Source organism: Ambystoma mexicanum, chromosome 7p (genome assembly GCF_040938575.1).
Source record: "Ambystoma mexicanum isolate Mex_15411 chromosome 7p, UKY_AmexF1_1, whole genome shotgun sequence".
Lineage (NCBI taxonomy): Eukaryota > Metazoa > Chordata > Amphibia > Caudata > Ambystomatidae > Ambystoma > Ambystoma mexicanum.
In genome coordinates, this window is record NC_090939.1 from 210,612,791 (window position 1) to 210,632,716 (window position 19,926).

Genomic DNA, 19,926 nt, shown 5'->3' on the forward strand with positions numbered 1-19,926 from the left:
GTACGTTTTGTGAGTGTGTTGATTGTATGAAAGGCAAACGCCATTCATCCTGTGCAATTTGATGGTTATGCAAAGCCAATTTAATGAAATGTGCATATTTCACCTTGATATGCTAATTTCTGGCAAAGTCACATCCCATTGTGTGTGTTGATGAGTCCCCCTCACATTAATTTTTAGGACTTGACTCCTGGTTTTTACCGATTACATTGATCAATTGTAGCTAGAGCATCTCACACAAGATCCTGTACTTAATGTGGAACCTTAATGCCTCTAGGGTCCAGCTCTGGCTGTATTACAGAAACTGGGATATGTTGAGGTCGCTTGAGGTCTCGTGAAGAATGAATGTGGCCTATCAGTTTGGTCTTCGGCTTTCAGGGTGGGACCAAACCTGATTTGCATATGGTTTCCCCTTCTTTAATGGCATGGTAGGATGCCCAGAGAAACTGCCAGTGGTTAGGATTATTTCATAACCATCCAGCCATATTCCTTCAGTTTTGCATTTGGGGGTCTAGGTGGAACGTGAAAATATGTTATGTTTAAGTGTTAATGGTGGTTAACCACCCCTAAGGTAACTTAGGTGCTAAAGGCTGATATCTCAAAACACTGTGGTAACTGACTTAATGGGAAACTAAGCAATAAACCCAGAGCCCAGGGCAATTACCGCCAGTGATCGAATCGAGCAGGAACGATCTGGAGCGGTGTTCTATTGCAATGCACCGGCCGCCGCGCCTTGAGATATGTTGCACTATGCTTCCACCTACCCTCTCCCCTGCCGAGACCACAGCTCCACTACTTTGTTCGGTACACTTATACCACTGATTACCACGTCAGGTGTTGACCCAGGGCCCATATTTATAGGCCAGAGAGAAGCATGGGACTTAGCACATTACCAGACGCGGTAATGGCCCCCCTCCGCTGGCAAGGGACCGATTGCTATTAGTACCACGGCCTGTTAGAACAGGGTACTAATAGTTACTTTTTTAAGTTGTGTGACGCCTTTGGCGTTGCACAGCTGAAAAAAATAATATAATGCCCGTCACAGAACAGGGAGAAGAGACTGTACGTAGTACCTTCTTCCTTTTCGAGGCGGCAATTGAAAAAACGAATAAAAAGTAAACAAAAAATATGGCCGCCATTGGTAACGAACCAGCGAGGGCCAATGAGCTTGCTTCTTACAAGCTCATTGACCCTCTCCGGGTACTAATTAATGGTAAAGTCCCTGTTTACTGTTTAAAAAATGGTCCTGTAAGTGTTTGAAGAATGGAAGATGATCGTCCTCATCCCAAAGTGACTAAGGGGTAGGAAGCCGGGTCAGCATAAGCTGGTCACCCCGCTATGTCTAACAGGTTTTTAGTGTCATAAGAAGCAGATGTGTGGCAAAGGGAAGATTGCAGTGAAGGTGATATTCCTTGAATTTCTCAGTCAGAGTCTCATACAGAGTGCTGGTGTACTCTGTGTGAAACAGAGATTTGAATTCTGAACATACCCCGGCAGGGGTGTTTCAAGGGGGCGGTAAGGCACCTTTGATCTCTGCACTTATATAAAGGATTTGATCTTCCCTTATGAATCATGTCATAGAGTCCCCATGTGGCATATACAGTTACTGCATGTGGCATTTGGGGGCATATTATTCTGCATATTTTCAACAAGACAGAACACACTTTTTACTTTATTGATAGCGCATCATGTCCCGGGAGGATAGCTCAGTGGCAACATGCACGCCTTGGAAACAAGACGACACGAAGCAGCATAGGTTCGATCCCCGGGTCCACGCTTAGAAACCTCTTGGTATTAAGTTCGTTATAAATATACAACTAAGACGTATTCCCGTAACAGCGCCTCAATGCTCAATTTCTACCACTTCAAAGCACTGTAATAACATGTGATAGTGTCTCAGATATTCATATTATAGCACCGAAGTTATCGGCCACAGAGGGTGAAAAGCTAAATTGGCCCAACCGCGGGAATCCCTAATGTATCTTGTATCTTGAATAACAACAAAAACATAAGAGATGTGTTTGTAGACTGTGCCTTTACCCCAGAGGGTGGTTTGGCACTGTAAACAGGTGTTAAGTTATGTTATTGTTTATTTATTGAGTGCTCTACCACTCAACAGTATCTTGGCGCTTACGGGGAAACATTCAGATGGGACTAAGGGAAAAGGAGAAGTTCAAGTGGGAAAAAGAAAAGTCTTAAGTAGTTTCAAAAATGTACTGTGGTCTTCAGTCAACCGTAATCCAGGAGTGAGGGTATTTCAAAGAGAGTGGGCGGCAACTGAAAAGGCTTTGCCACCAACAGACTTCTTTTTAAACCTGGGCACAACTAGGAGGCCAAGGGTTGCAGAGCTGTCTAAGTGGAAAATAATTATTCTTTTATAACGCGCTTAATTCCAGGGACCAGGTCCTAAGCGCGAGACCGGGCTTCAAACCGTGTTGCTATGCGTTGTCTTGCTTCCATGACAATCGCGTTGCCCCTAAGCTATCCTCCCGGCCTAAGGGAGGGGTAATCTTCTCTTGAAGAAAAAAGGCACCCTGTTTATGTGGGACTTAGATGGGTCAGGGATAGGGCTTTACATGTAATCCTGCTTGCGATAGGAAGCGAGTGAAGCTGCACCAAAATAAGGGAGAGGTGCGCATCCTATTGAGGATTTGATGGCTTAGGCGGACAGCGCATTAGGCAAAATTGCATTTTACAGGAATACAAACACCTGAGTGAGTGTGATCACTTACAAAGCACACACTGCACATATCATTGATTCTTAATTAAACAAGAGATGTGTGATCAACAGATTGATATGATGTGATATGATATGACATTTATAGCGCGCCTATGCACAAGTGTTTCAAGGCGCGACGAGGTAGGGGAGGGGAGCAACGGGGGGGACAAGACAGCGATCTTACTAGGCCAAGTAAAATTAGATTGCGCAAGTGCAGGGGAGAGGGAAGGGGAAAGTGCCAGGGGACGAGGAGTAAGTGCACAGCATAGTATCAGAATTAGTCATTTCAGTAATTGATGATCAATTAGTAAATGCACCTGGGTTTTTTGAAAACCATGGCCCTCATTACAAGTTGGGCGGTATTCCGGCAGTAAATCCTCTGGAAAACTACGCAATGGAATTACTGTTGCTGCCACTTGGTCTGGCGGAATTATCGCCAGATAGTGGCTGTGGGGGAGTTACTCGCCATTTTTAGGGCATTTTTGGCCAAATGACTGCAGTCAGAATTACCGCTGCAGTAATTCCACTGATTTTGCCGATTTTCTGCGTAAAGCAGGGGGATTTTCATTTACTTGCAGCATGATGCTGGAGGAATATCCCCCGCTACAGGGCTATACTCATAGTATGGCGGTGCAGGAAAAGTGGCGGTAATTCCATTAACGCCAATTTCTTCCCGCACCGCCATGCTTGTAATCAAGCCCCTTATTACTTCTGTGCACCTGTGACCATGTTGCAGACATTTTGCACCGCTGCAGCTGCAATATTGCAGAGTTATGTGTATCTGGGACATTTTGTCAATGCTGAAAATATGGTGAACAATTGCACTGCCCTTGTGAAATGTTTCTGCAGTGCAGGTCCCTGGCTCAAAACGTTGCCCCCTCCGGTGGACATTTGCAGTTCATATTTCACGAGGTTTTAAAATGGTATGGTATGGTGTTGTTTATTTATAAAGCGCCTACACACAGGCAAGTGTTTCAAAGCGCTCTACATAAGTTAGGCCAGTGTAAACTGTCAGCACCACATTCCTGTAGTCACAAACATGTTGTACTTGTTTTCGTAGTTATTGTGGACATTTTGTGTCTGCGCTTTTATATTATTAGCCTGCAGCTGTGATGGGAGTCGGCATTTATTTTCTGAGAGCAAGCTACTGTCTTGGGAAAGAGCCGCAGCTCTCCGTTCCCCAAAAAACCCATAAGCCCACAGGCAGCAGCACATTCAACAAAGGAAAGAACCCTACTGTATATATGGAAACATGTTGTAACTTCAAGGTGTTTCTTCCAAGTGAGAAGAACCATTGTTTGCATTGGTAGTATACGGAATAAAGTACCCCCACGCCCCCGCCAAATACTCCCATGGTTTTATGAAACACTGAACCTGAGACTGCGTGCCAGGTGGCATGCAACGTTATTTGATTGCATGTTAGAGGTATGTTGCTATGTATATTTCAATTAATAAACATTGCAATAGTTAGGCAGCAAGCACTGCAATGAAAAGACGGTCTTCGCCTACAAACGTGCCAGCTGCCCGCAGTTCCCTGGCATCCGCCACTCGCTTGCTTCATCTTTCATAATGCAATGACGGTTCGACCACTGACATGTCAACAGCTCGGGTAACTAGGAAGTCGGGCACGTGAAATGGGCGAGTCCGCCTCCTCGCAGGGCCCTCGGGGGACAGTCCTCTGGCCCTGGACGCCGGCAGCATTTGGCCCGCTGCGCCTCGCATCTGCATCCTGCCTGGCAAGGCCTGGCCGCTCCTAGCGCATCGCATCACACCTGCCCAGGCTGACGCGGGCAATTGACACGCGTTTTTTTTGTTTTTTTTTAAAACTAAAATAAAATATCTCTTGGCACGAATCATCAAGAAAAACAGCATTGTTTTCAGTCCGTCTTATCTGGTCGCTCCCAAATATCCTGTTCCTCGAGCAGCCGAAGCCAGGACCAATAGAAAGCGCTTCCTGCCACTCACTGACTTCATTTCCCGGAGTTCGCGCAATCTCATCCGCCCCAACAACCTCGTCCACACGTTTCTGTGTGATCCGCCTGGAGCAATAATTACTATTAGCAATTTTTAGCGATCGATACCAATCATCGGAGCGATGGCTAGTACTATCAAGGTAAGGTTCTCTTTGATGCACCCGAATTGCGTGATTTATTGAGAGACAGCTTTAGAAGGCCGTTGGAAGGAAAGATGTGTTGTAGTTGGACGGCACCTCCACTGCCACAATAGCAGGCAGCAGGGTTTCCTCTGCAGTGTCTAATAAATTTCCTTTTTCCTACTCCAGCCATCCGCCGCTTTAAAAACCTGAAACTCCGGTAAAAGGCCCTACTTTGCTCTTTGGGGAATCCGAGCTTGGTCATGTAGATTGGAATCACGGAGAAGGGACTTTTGGGGTAGTTTTTGAGTAGGGATCAAGAGAAAGTACAACTTTTTCAGGATGTTTGTATCGCGCCGCATAACTCTTCTTTGACTATTCAAGAAGACCTCATATTTTTCAACAATTTAGAAGCAAAATCTTTGCTTATTTATCATATGATAGTAATTTTGGCTGATATGCAGACTGGTGCATGGTTTTCTATATGGCAGTGTTCTTTGTTTTTCATGGCCATAACTTGCGGGTCACTTACTTTAATCTGATTTTTGTCTTGTTGGCTAGCGTTGCTAAGCCTGTGAGGGGTTTTTACTTTGCTGCATGCGTTAAAAAAAAAAACGTCAACAGAGGTGTTGCTGGGGTTGGGGGTTGGGGGCTAGAAGGGCTATAGCCCCTGATCTTTTGGTTGTAGCACCGGGTAGAAACTCAGGGACTACAAGCAAAAGGCCAGCTATCCCGAGCTCCGATAGTCCCGACAGACATTAGCATAGCCCCGGATCTTTTATAAGACCTAGCAGCACCCAAGAATGTCAATTTCCCCTGCTTGAACTATGATATGATATTTTATTTATAGCGCGCCCATTCACAAGTGTTTCAAAGCGCAATAGGGCAGAGGAGGGAAACAAGGGGGGAACAGAACAACGATCTTACTATAACTATTACAATAACTATTCAAATGAATGGCAAAATGGCAAAATTGGACTGCACTGATTCTGCACACCGTTCATCCCATTGAAAAACGCTTTGGAAATCAGGCCCATTGAGTGTACGATTTCGTCAACAGAAAATACTTTAGCAACAAAAGCAGGCAAATCTGTTTCTATGCGCTTCATCTCTTCAGAAACACTCACATTTGAGTGATGCAGGGCTTCGCACTAACTGCCTGATTCATGGAATTATTTGCGCCGAAAACGGGGATTTGTGCGCCATTTTGATCCATTTGTCAAACAGGGATTTTTGGGCAGAATGACGCACAAATTCCTGTTTTTGGTGCTAATAATTCCGTGAATCAGGCAGTAAATTGGGCTTTCCCAGAGAATTTCTTTTCCTTCTCTCGGCTCACCCAGCCACTGATGCGGTAATGCGTTTTATAAGGAAAATTAAATACTTGAAAACTAGTTAGTGGCTATGAGCAGGTTCGGTGGGGATAGTTGTAGGAGAGGCAACTGGGATTCCTGAAAACAGACACCAAGGGGCTGATTCACGGAATATTTGCCCGGTTCAAAGTGAATTTGCACTGCTGAAAAGTGACTTTGCTATGCCGACACAAGCCTTCATTCATGGAGCCGGGCAAAGTGTATTTTTGCCGTGCAAGGTCTGGGCAAAGTCATTTTATACCGCAAAAATGACTATGCGCTGACTTTGCCCAGACCTTTGCACAGCAAAAATACACTTTGCACGGTTCCTTGAATCAGGGTTTGTGTCGGACAGTGCAAAGTCACTTTTTACAAAGCAAATATTCCATGAATCGGTCCCATAATTGCTATTTTATCATATTTTCGAGGATGTCACATTATATTTGAGCGGTAAACTCGCAGATAGACTAAACGTATCTTTTTACTCTCAAGGAATGCTCAGTGCATGCTGTCCGCAAATAGCAAACTGCGCGCTTACTGACAACTTTACTATCCAGGGCCTCTGCACATTGCACCCTTCGTGCTACCTGCACTCTGGACCATGCATGCTACTCACCATGCTAACTGATGTTAACTGGTGTTTCCTGAACATTGCACTGTGCATGCTACCTGCCAGGGCACTCCTCATGCTTCCTGAAAACTGGCATATCCATGCTAATTTTACATTGCAATCAATCATGCATGCCACATGTAAACTGCGCCATGCATGCTACTACAACGTTGTACCCCCATGCTGTAAACATGGTGCTGGCATGTTACATTATATCGAATGCTTATGCTTTCTTTGTTTTTACTTTCACCTATTACCGTGCAGACAACTGAAACAATTCCATTGGCATGCCTTCGGCACATTGTGCTTCACATCTAACACAACCTTTGCACTTTATATGGTATTCCCTTATTGCACTTTGCATACCACTTCAAAATTGCTCCGTGCAGACTGACTGAACATTGTACGCACAATGTTGTTCTTAATTGTTGCACTGTGCATGCCAACTGATGAACTCACACTGTATGCTGTTTTTAAATTGCACCTTAGCTGCTAGATGCATTCGGGGGTCAAGTCTTAAAAAGGGGGAGGGAACTCAATAATGTACCAATTAAATGTGGCATCACCAGAAATTATCGTAACAAGGTGCCCTCTGAAAAAAGTGTGGGTACTTTATATGGTAATCCCTTATTGCACTTTGCATACCACTTCAAAATTGCTCTGCGCAGACTGACTGAACACTACGCACAATGTTCTGTTTAATTGTTGCACTGTGCATGCCAACTGATGAACTCACAGTGTATGCTGTTTGAAAATTGCACCTTAGCTGCTAGATGCATTCTGGGGTCAAGTCTTAAAAAAGGGGGCGGGAACTCAATAATGTACCAATTAAATGTGGCATCACCAGAAATTATCATAACAAGGTGCCCTCTGAAAAAAGTGGGGGTACTCCGTCCACCCACGTGTACCCTCGACTTGAGCCCTGGATGCATTGCACATTTAAGGGATCACTGCACTTCTTGAACATTTCACAATACTGGCAGAAACCATTGCAGGCTCAAACAATGCACCCTGCATGCTATTGGAACTTTGCACCACTATTGGAACTTTGCACCAGCCACACGCCACTAAAACTGTGTACCCTGCATTCTACTGGAACATTACATCAGCCACACGCTACTAAAACTGTGCACCCTGCATGCCACTGGAACATTGCACCAGCCACACGCTACTAAAGCTGTGCACCCTGCATGTCACTGGAACATTGCATCAGCCACACGCCACTAAAACTGTGTACCCTGCATTCTACTGGAACATTACATCAGCCACACGCTACTAAAACTGTACACCCTGCATGCCACTGGAACATTGCACCAGCCACACGCTACTAAAGCTGTGCACCCTGCATGTCACTGGAACATTGCACCAGCCACACGCCACTAAAACTGTGTACCCTGCATTCTACTGGAACATTACATCAGCCACACGCTACTAAAACTGTACACCCTGCATGCCACTGGAACATTGCACCAGCCACACGCTACTAAAACTGTGTACCCTGCATTCTACTGGAACATTACATCAGCCACACGCTACTAAAACTGTACACCCTGCATGCCACTGGAACATTGCACCAGCCACACGCTACTAAAGCTGTGCACCCTGCATGTCACTGGAACATTGCACCAGCCACACGCCACTAAAACTGTGTACCCTGCATTCTACTGGAACATTACATCAGCCACACGCTACTAAAACTGTGCACCCTGCATGCCACTGGAACATTGCACCAGCCACACGCTACTAAAGCTGTGCACCCTGCATGTCACTGGAACATTGCACCAGCCACACACCACTAAAACTGTGTACCCTGCATTCTACTGGAACATTACATCAGCCACACGCTACTAAAACTGTACACCCTGCATGCCACTGGAACATTGCACCAGCCACACGCTACTAAAGCTGTGCACCCTGCATGTCACTGGAACATTGCACCAGCCACACGCCACTAAAACTGTGTACCCTGCATTCTACTGGAACATTACATCAGCCACACGCTACTAAAACTGTACACCCTGCATGCCACTGGAACATTGCACCAGCCACACGCTACTAAAGCTGTGCACCCTGCATGTCACTGGAACATTGCACCAGCCACACGCCACTAAAACTGTGTACCCTGCATTCTACTGGAACATTACATCAGCCACACGCTACTAAAACTGTGCACCCTGCATGCCACTGGAACATTGCACCAGCCACACGCTACTAAAGCTGTGCACCCTGCATGTCACTGGAACATTGCACCAGCCACACACCACTAAAACTGTGTACCCTGCATTCTACTGAAACATTACATCAGCCACACGCTACTAAAACTGTACACCCTGCATGCCATTGGAACATTGCATAGGCCACACGCTACTAAAACTGTGCACCCTGCATGCTATTGGAACATTGCACCAATCACATGCTACTCACACCTTGCACCGTCCATGCTACCTGAATATTTGACGATACATGACATGAACATTGCATGATACCGCTGGCGCTGGGGTTTCTTATGACTGTATTACTAGGTACATATTTTGACCATAATAACACATATTTGACTACATATGTTTGCCATAATTCATTTGGATTTTCATAATGACTGGAACATGTGCACAGATTATCCATGCTGTGTATTGCAATTCAGTCTAAGTAAATTCTCCAGATACAGATTTACTTTGGGTATCTGGATAATCTGTCTGTGTTGGGGGATTGAGAAGTCCAAGCCTAATAGTTTTGCTGTAAAAGCAGGTGAATATAGAAGGAGTCAGTGATAAAGGTCGGCCACTGCGTTTTAATGCGTCTGAAGCAAGTTTGCTTCTGTCTTTAACTGGCGCATGCATTTGCCCCATGGAAATACCAGAGCTCTGGTGCAGAATAAGAAATGCCCCTTCAGGCTCACAGCCGACTCACACATGCACACTGGGTCCAGGTTACAATTGGGTGCATCATTCCAGAATGATTTTCCACCAGCATCTGCAACACAGCAAAAAGATTCCCGCTGCCAAAGTGCACTGCACCAGTCCAAATATTGGCGCAGAATTGCACTGCACTAATGCGGATGGGCAAGAATTAAATGTATGTCCTTGGGCAATATTATAGAAACTTTGCACTGTAGCAAGTGGGACACGTGCAAAACTTGCCTAGCGCAAACACATAAGCATTTTAGCACTGGAGCAAAGCGCTAGGGCAAATATTGCCCCAGTGCGAAATGCACTGAAAAAATATGTGTTTTCGCTCAGTTGTGAAAACGTAGAAACAGCATTCACGGTACTGGAGAGAGATATAAGGGACTAGTGTGAACCTTCACGATCTCCGTTTCTGGTAGGGACCCCGTCACCGATCAGTGGCGCCCTCGGATTCCAGCCAAAACTTAAAAGAGGCCGATAGCCCACTCCATTCAACAGAAATGCACCTCGCCTTGTTTTCATTATCCTGAAAGGCAGTTGCAGGTCTGATATCATCATTTTATTGAATGACTGTAACCCACCGAAACAAGTTAAATCAAAGTGCTTGTGGGCATATATAGGGCTTAGTTTACACAGAGGACGTAGCGAGTGATGGGAGGGTGCCTTTGAATTCTGCACCCCCTCCAGTGAATGCATATATCCTTAGAGCAACATTGTTCCCCTTAATTAGGACGCCTGCATATTTCCATTGAAAGAGATGACAATACAAGATTAACTTCAGCGGTGAAACGTATTGACTCATCCCTTGGGAAACTGACTATATGTAGTAGTGTAAAATATGCCTTTCAGGATATGTGAATATTACATGTATTCTGACCCTGGACAACATGCTAGCAACCGGCGAGCATAGGGTCCTGAGGAAGCTGCCATTGACACACACCACTACACACATCCTAAAAGAGAGTATGTACAATAAAGGCAATGCCACTGTACACATCACCGCTGCTTATTCTAGTAATTGCATACTTTATCGAAGGTGTGTAATTGCTGGCCAGTTGCGAGAAGAACTCGCAGGTGCAGTAACAAGAATTCAAGATTGCACCACAATGTGCAAATGTTTGTGTTAGGAAGTAAGCTGAATGTGTGAGTATTTCAAAAGTGTGATGTTCGCTGATAGGCCTCATGTGAAGGAGGAATGAGAAGACCGCCTAGTTTAAAAAGCAGAACCCCTGGCCACAGGCGTTAAACAGAGAGCACCCGGCCTATGCATGCTCTCGAAAATGAAGAGGCTTAAGTTAAATGTTAAATGTTAAAGGTATTTATACCGCGTACCGTCACCAACGGAATTGGTCCCCAGGTGCTCTGGCGGATTGGTAAACGATAAGGTGGGATGGGTTAGTAAGGTGAAGAGGGAGTAGGATAGTGAGAGGAGTGGTGTTCTGTTGGCAGCTTCAACTCGGTGTACATCGGTGCTGAGCTTTGGTGCGGGTATTGGATCGGTGTCAGTCCGCGTGTGCTGTTGCTCCGGCTTATGTGTTGTTGCAGTGATGTGAAGTGTGTGCAGCTTGTTGTGCGAGAGATGGTTGTGTGAGTTTTTTGAGTGAGATAAGTATGCAGAGTTTGAGCTTATATTGGTTAGTGGGTTACATGACCTTCAGCATGCTAACATTCACAGTTTTGTCTAAGTGTGGCACTTGCCGGTCTCCACAATCCCATCCAGGTGCGGTGCAGCCCAATGTCTAGAGTTCTATCTAGGTGTGGGCATGCCAACATTCACAGTCTTATCTAGGTGCGGCGCAGGCTAGTGTTTAGAAATCTGTCTAGGTGTGGGCATGCTAACATTCACAACTCTATCTGGATGCTACGCAGGCTGGTGTTCACAATTCTAAGTGTGGCACATGATAACATTCAAGTTTCATCTAGGCGCGGGCATGCTATCCTTCAATCAATCCTATCTAGATGCGACGCAGGCCAATGTCCACAATTCTGTGTGGCCTATGCTAGTCTTCAGGGTTCGCATAGGTGCGGGCATGCTAACATTCAAAAGTCCTATCTAGATGCGACGCAGGCTAATATTCATAAATCTATCTAGGTGTGGGCATGTTGACATTCAGGTAACACCTAAGTGCGGGCATGCTAACATTCAAGGTCCTATCTAGATGTGACGCAGGCTGATATTCACAATTCTATCCAAGTGTGGACATGCTAATATTCAAAATTCTATCTAAGTGCGGGCATGCTAACAATCAAAGTCCCATCTAGACGGACGCAGGTCAATATCCACAATTCCATCTAGATGTGGTCATGCTAATATTTACAATTCTATCTAAATGCATCTGCCGGTCTGGATATGGTCCGTCCGGTACGTACGAGTGGGTGAGTCACTTGAGGGCTTTCGTCTGGGTCTAAATATTTGATCAGTCTCTGGAGCCTTCCCTTGTGACTATTTTCCATGATATCTTATGCTCTGTCGAGTGGTTGGTTCTTTGGTTTGAGTGTTTGTCCAATTTGAGAGTGGCAGAGATTGGAGTTATTGTCATCCTTGTTTTAATGTCTGGGCATTCTAGTGTGTCTCCGTTGTGGTTACGCTGTGAAGAGCCATGATTTGAGGAGTTTCCTGAATGCTAGGTGGTTTGTTGTGTTCCGTATATTCTTAGGTAGGTCATTCCAGGTTTTGGGTGCTTGGTGAGAGAAAGAGGATCCTCAGAGTTTTTTTCTGTTGTAGGGTTTTGGTTCCAGGCGTATGTCGGTGCTTGATCTTAGTGTTCTTGTCGGTTGATGGAGGCGTAGTTTGTCGCTTAGGAATTCTGCACCTTGTTTGTTTATTGCTCTGTGCGTGATGCACATGGACTTGAAATTTATTCGCTGTTTTAGTGGTAGCCAGTGTAATATTTTTAGCGCGGGTGTGATGTGTTCTCTTCTGGGTAGCTTTAGGAGGAGTCTGGCTGCTGCATTTTGTATGTGTTGCAGTTTTTTTAGAAGTCGTTCGGGCATGCCCAGGTATAGGCTATTGGCATACTCTACTCTGGACATGATCAGAGCGATGATGGTAAGTGTTTTGTTGGTGAATGACAGGAACGGTAGGATCCTTTTTGCTGCTCGCAGTAGGAAGAAACATTTCTTGATTACCAAGTTTACTTGTGGCTCTAGTGTGAGGTTGTTATCCATCAGGACCCCTAGGTTTTTTACAGTTGATGATGGTTCTGGTGTGGTGCCAAGCTCTCTTGGCTAGGGGATGTAGTTGATGTCTCCTCCCTTTTTTGAAACAATCATTATCTCTGTTTTGCCTGGGTTGATTTTGAGATGGTTGAGGTTCATCCAGTTGAATATGTCACAAAGGCAATTTTCTAGTGTGGTGTTTTCTTCTTGGGTGTCTTGTATGTTGAATATTATTTGAGTATCGTCGGCATAGTTGTAGCATGTGAGGCCGTGTTTTTTGATGAGTTTGATTAATAGGTACATGTAGATGTTGAATAGAAGCGGGGAGAAGGATGATCCTTGTGGTACTCCGCACGTGCAGTCTCTGGGTTTGGATTTAAAAGGTTTCATCCATACTGTTTCTGTTCTGTTTGTTAGGAAGGATTTGATCCATAGTAGGGCAGTTTCTGTTATCCCTAGTCCTTCTAGTCTCTTTATGAGGATGGCGTGGTTGACAGTGTCGAAAGCTGCAGACAGATCAAGGAGATTCAGGGCGGTACTGTTGTCCGAGTCTGTGTTTGTTTTTAGGTCGTCCCATATTGAGAGGAGAGCTGATTCTGTTCCTCTCATAGGTCTGAAACTAACTTGTGCCTGGTCTAGTAGGCAATGCTCTTCTATGAATTCTTGGGTTATTTGGTAGACGTACGTTTCTAGTAGTTTGGCTATGTAAGGTATGAAGGAGATGGGTCTGTAGTTGGATAAATCCTCTACGTTTCCTGTTGTGTCTTTGAGTAGCGGCTTGATGTAAGCTGATTTGAAGGCCTGTGGTACCTTACCTGTTGAGATTTAGAGGTTGAGGAGGTTCCTGTGGTATTCCATCGGGGTTCCTTGTTTGCAAATTGTTTTGTATATGTCCGGAGGGCAAGGGTCTTCAGGAGAGCCTGATTTGTTGCTTCGGTTTACCAGTTTAACGAAAGCCTCAACTGATATTTCTGGGAAGTTTCGTAGCTTGTTTGTGTGTTCCTCCTCGGTATCGGTGGGGTTTGAGCTGTGATCGCTTGGTCTGTTTTGTATGGTGTTTTGGATGGAGGTTATTTTGTTTTTGAAGTGGTCTCCGAGGTCCTCACAAAGTTTCATCGATGGAATTGGCGTGTTGTTGCAGCCCGATGTTTTTTTTATTTCATTTATGATTTTGAATAGTTCTTTTTGAGGATTTGGTGCTTTGAAGATTCGGTTGCCGTAATATTTCCTCTTCGCTTTTTGTATTTCCTTTTTATATGAGCGGATCTGTTGTAGGAATTTCAATTTGTTTGCAGTGGTGTTGTTGGTCCTCCATTTAGTTCTAGTTTTCGTTTTTTTTTCTTTTTATGTTGTTGAGTAGTGGGGTGAACCATTTTACTGTAGTTTTCTTACTTGATGGGGTAAAGGGCCTTTCTTTGGCGATGTCGTCTAGGGTTGTTGCAATCCAGGTATGAAGTAGGGCAACTTTTTTGTCTAGGTCTGCTTCTTCCATGGTTGATGCTTGTGGTTTGCTGAATTCTAGGAGCTCGGTTAGGTTGGAGTTTTTTATGGTTCTCCAATTTCTTTTCATCATGATGGGTCGTTTTTCTTGTTGCTTTTTTGTTGGAGTGGCCATTGTGATTATGAATGGAATGATGAGGTGGTTGCTCCAAAGTATTTGAATTGGGGTTTCCACGGTGATGAGATCCTTGTTGGTGAAGATTGCGTCAAGTGTGTGCCCTGCTGAGTGGGTTGCTCCTTTGACTAGTTGTTGTAGGTTCATGGCTGCTAGTTGGGTGGTTAAGGATTTTTGTGTGGTTGTGGTTTCTTCATTGAACCAGATGTTGAACTCCGAGAATGATCAGATGATTGTGCTTGATGGCTAGGATGTTAATTGCTTCCGTGAAAGCGTCTATGAAAGTCGCATCGTAGGTTGGTCGTCTGTATATCAGTATGAATTTCAGGTTAGTTTTTGGGTTTACTGAAAGTCCTAGTATTAAGGATTCGCATTTATCGATGTTTAGTGGATCTTCCATTTTGATGGTCAGTTGTTCCTTATGGATGATCGCTAGTCCCCCCCCCCCAAAGATTTGGATTTTCTGTTTGTTTGGATGCATTTGAAGTCTTCAGGCAAGCAGTTGTTGAGGGTGATCTTGTAGTTGTCGTCTAGCAATGTTTTGGTTTCAAATAGGATGTCTATGCCTCCTTCTGACAGGAGGTCGTATATATTTCAGTGGAATGTTTGGACATTGACCTTGCATTTATTAGGTTACAGTGAATTCTCTGGGTGAGATTTTGTTTTGAGGTTATCTGTTGTTCAAGTTTGTACTTGTCTGTTCGTGGTGTTTCCGCATTGATGTCGGTAGGATGAAGAATGGCGACAGCTGCTTCTTCATTGAAGCGGTCCAATAAGTTGATAACAGGGCTGATTAGTCTTGGTGTTCCTGCTGTGATGCTGCTCGGATGAAGATCAGCGGTGGTTTCTTCATTGAGTCCAATTGTTGGGTGGGAGGTAGCATTGCTGGTTGTCGGTGCTTCGCCATATTGTGCGGGATGTAGTGGAAATCGATGTTGCCCCTCTGTTCTTGTGATGTAAGGGGTAATTGGGTCGGAGCCCTCCCACTCTCTTATTGAGTGCTCCCATCTTTTTTCCACGTGTTTCAGGAAATTCTTTGCATGTTTCGAGGTTTCCGTGTTGGGGTGTCGGTGTCCCGTGGTTGTTGCGAGGTAAGGTGTGAGGTATGAGGAATTTACTCTTGTAGATTTTGTTCCGTTTATGGCTTTGTTAGGCGTGTTTCCTTCCAATGGGGCTGCTTCTTGCGGGTTCTGTCGGTGTTGCGTGTTCGCGTCTCTTGTTGCATGATCTTGTTCTCTTTCTCGGTGTCCTTTTCTGGGTCGGGCCATTTTCCAGTTTAAGTGCAGGCATAATAAGGTAGTTGGTCCTCTATGCTGTGTTGTGCAGTCACAGTGACCAAATATGAGGTCAGACTTTAGCCGGGCATAGGAGACTGATCTCCAACGTCTCCTACATCTGAACTTTTACCCTGTGTTCTGCACACTCAGTGGCATGAAACATCTCCGTTCATAAACAAACTGTTAGTTAAATTGTATAAATGAATGTTTTAGTTGCCATGCCTTTTACTTTGACCATTTATTTCCACATTGATGTCATAGTGAATGTCGAACTATGCTTCTGTGTTCCACAACGCACATTATAGATTGTTATATGTAAAAAATGTACTAAAATGCTTTGCACAAAGAAAATAAGCATCAGCTAATTAATAAAAAGCTGCATTTGTGTATAAAAGAATTGGAATTTTGTACATCAATAGTGCATTAGAGATATCTGTTTGACAGCAGCAATGATGCTGCCTCCCTTAACAGTTGCCCAAACTGCATGGGCACCCATTAGGGTCTAAAACCAGTGTGCACGGAATTTATCCCATGCACCCCTAAGATCCATAGAGGGTAGGACAACCCCCCTTGTTATAGTGCAGTCACAGTGACCTCGGTTTTTCCTTTTCTGGATACGCTGGGGGTTAGGGTGTTAATGGTCTGCTGGAATGGGACTTAATTTAGTTAGGTTGTGGTGGGTTTCCGGGATTGATAACGTACTGAACTACGCGCAGTTAGATTTTTTGTGAGACCTGTATAGTGGGAGGGAGTCCTATCAGTGCAATCTAAACATCACACAATGCAGTTTGGAGACAGAACCCCTGCTAGACTTGAGAGACCTGTACAGTGGGAGAGAGGCCTAACCATGCAGTCTAAACGTCATACAACGCGGTTTTCGAGACAGAACCCCTGCTAGGTTTGAGAGACCTGTACAGTGGGGGAGAGGCCTATCAGTGCAATCTAAACATCATGCAGTGCAATTTGGAGACAGAACCCCTGCCAGGTTTGAGATACCTGTACAGTGGGGGAGAGGCCTATCAGTGCAATCTAGTCAATATACAGTGCAATTTGGAGGCAGAGCCCCTGCTAACTTTGAGAGACCTGTATAGTGGGAGAGAGGACTATCTGTGCCATCTAAACGTCATACAATGCAATTTAGAGACAGAACCCCTGCTAAATTTGAGAGGCCTATCAGTGCAATCTAAACATCGTACAAAGCAATTTGAAGACAGAGCCCCTGCTAAATTTGAGAAACCCGTATAGTGGGAGAGAGGCCCATCAGTGCAATCTAAATGTCATACAATGCAATCTGGAGACATGGCCCCTGCTGAACTTGAGAGACCTGTATAGCGGGAGAGAGGCCTATCAGTGCAATCTAAACATCATACAAAGCAATTTGGAGACAGGGCCCCTGCTAAATTTGAGCGACCTGTATAGTGGGAGAGAGGCCTATCAGTTCAATCTAAACATCATACAATGCAATTTGGAGACAGAACCCCTGCTAAATTTGAGAGACCTGTATGGTGGGAGAGAGGCCTATCAGTGCAATCTAAAGATCATACAATGCAGTTTGGAGACAGAGCCCCTGCTAAATTTGAGATACCTGTATAGTGGGAGAGAGGCCTATCAGAAAGAGTGATGTCACGTGACTAAGCCATATCACAGCATAACTAAATATATCAGAGCGTTCCTGCTCAAGCCGCAAGGCGTGTCCAAGGGCAGCAGACTTTCCGCAGAGCTGGGGGACCTGGCACGTGCCAATGTGTTCTTCAGGTATGCCTTTACATATCCTAACACCAAGTGAACGCCTTTATAGTGTATTCTGTGCTTAATACATGTACAGATAAATAAACAAGAATGTTTCACATCACAGAGCCGCACAACATATTGCAACATAAGGCAACACAGCATAACATATCATAAACACAACACAACACATTATAACATAGATCAACATAGCAGGTCACCAACTAGTACAGCCTGTCACAATCCCACACAACAGGACATAACCAGGGGTCGACTGGGAGCCAAAAGAGGCCCTGGAAATGATGTTCAAAGTGGCCCATTATTACCCATATTCAGCAAGCCCAACACCTTTCCTATGAGAAAATGTGGAAATAGAATAGGTCATCACACAAAAGAGGGGCAGGGTACAGAGGCCCACCAGGAAATCTTCAGAGTTCCCGAAAGGCCAGTCCACCCCTGAACATAACCCATTGCATCATACTCTCTGACACCAAAGCACAATACACAATTTAACACCACAACGACATATAAAAAATAACACAGCACGGCATACCACAATATCACACAGAATAAGCTAACACTGCGCAGTAGTAGTAAACAGAGCAAGCCACAACCAATCACAATAACATATAACTCAAATCTCTGGCATTGTATTTGGGCACGCACGTGATATGCAACATCGTTTTCCCATTATAAGGGCGTGCAGTGGTAACGCTGCATGCTTCTTCCGTAATAGAAACATCAGTCGCAACAATAAATGCAGCACTGCAGCAAAGAGGTCATGGAAACCACTGACAGTAGTCCTCATGCGCCTGCGCTAGCAGAGTGCACGCGCTTCATGCTGCTCGAGGTCTGCCACGTGCACTACGCCCCGAACTGCTCAAGGTGGCAACGTTTAGTTAAAACATTTACTACTAGAAAAGTGCAAAGTACTTCTCTGCATGTCTAGATATCCAAGGAAAAAAGATTCTTGAAAAAGACTTAAGGTCTTTTTTTAAGGACTTAACCTCACCTTTCAAAGGTGAGGTTAAGTCACAGGCACTCAGACTAAAGTTAACAACATGCACAGTCTTCAAACTTTGGGAAGGCAAGGTTAAAGTACATCATCTGTCCTAATTAATTTTTTCCATAATACAAATTACGTCATCACACTACAGATTTAACATTAAGGGCCTGATTCTCAGAAGTGTTTTCATAATTGAGCAATCCCACAGGAAACGCTCTGTGGATCAGGCCCTTAGTGATACCACACCGCGCACTTTAACTAAAGCAGGTATGTGACCTACCTAATATTTAAAGTAATTGTTGTGAACAGTAGTGTACTCCGAGTTAAGGTTACATTTGCAGTGTTTAGCTTTGTTAGAATTATCAAAATGGTTCTAAGTTGTTTAAGCTCCACCCAGTGCAGGAAAAGCTGCAAGCCATGCCCAGTGGGTATTGCCTGGTATGTGCACTCTGCAAGGGGCACGGGTAAAATCCCTGCTCCGGGCAAATTCGGCCTCATTATAAGGCTGCCGGTATCCTGGCAGTAGATCTGTCAGGTTTTTGTCACATGTTAGTAGCGTTTCTGACACTGGGTCCAGCGGCATTGCCGCCGGATTACGAGTGCCGAAATATAGTGTTAATCCCCATTCATGGAGTCCAAAGGGACTCCATAGTATTGCTGGTGCCGGTAATGGCAGCTTTTTCTGCTGGTGGAGAGCCTGGGATACCTCCAGCCGGAGGTAATACAGGTGCTCCACCGGCAAACCTGTAGTAGGTCGGTCCAGTAAAGCGCCGGTATACATCAATACTAGCACTTTTTTTTACCAGACCAGCTGATTTATAATGAGGCCCATGGTTCGGTGAGCACAGCAGATTTATGCTCTGAGTAGGTATTGCTGGTATGTGCACTGTCAAAGAGTGAATCGCCAAGACCAACATGCTTATAGTGGGTCTGTGATGGCTTGTAGACCTGGCAAAGCGTCCATTGGCCCTCAACCAGGTCTTAAAACCTAGTCCACATTGGCTGGGGAACAAGACTGGCAGACATGAGCCAGGCCTGTGCTGGGTTTGTGTTCGGCATCAGATCCATTGCAGGGGCCACAGTCCCCGAGTGGGCACAGTTATAGGTCTAAAGTGTTGCGTGAACCTCGGGTGGGGTAGCAGACCCATATGCAGGTCTAAGTCAGTGCTAGGAAGGTGTACAGACACAGCTTGATAGACAGTGAGCCAAATCCCGGTCGGAGGGTGGTCTTTGGCGGCCCATGAACCGAGCTAGGGGTTGACAGACCATGAGCATGGGCAGGACCACAGACTGGTCTATGCAGGTGCTTTAGACTGGTTCATGGTGCTCTATGCATAGCAAAATGCCATGCCCTGAGCAAAGTGTGCAATGGACCTGGCCACATGCAGTGACCATTGGGCACAATGTGTGCATTGTAGGAGTCAGCGACATGGCATCAGGTCATTCCCCAGGGAAATTGCCCACTGGG

At 45.0% G+C, this 19,926-nt stretch overlaps 1 protein-coding gene across 7 annotated transcripts in view; it reads left to right on the top strand.

Annotated features, from left to right (window-relative positions):
* Positions 1-19,926, top strand: part of ERG (ETS transcription factor ERG) — a 1,195,114-nt gene that overhangs the window by 727,538 nt on the left and 447,650 nt on the right. For 3 of the 7 annotated variants that reach the window (XM_069636070.1, XM_069636072.1, XM_069636071.1), the window contains exon 1: positions 4,717-4,829. The exons of 3 other annotated variants lie outside the window; for them this stretch is intronic. In XM_069636070.1, the coding sequence (XP_069492171.1) occupies positions 4,812-4,829 (18 nt within the window). In that variant the 5' untranslated portion in view covers positions 4,717-4,811. Of the gene's footprint in view, positions 1-4,706; positions 4,830-19,926 lie in introns of those variants that run through there. One more of the 7 variants, XM_069636073.1, reaches the window with a different exon arrangement.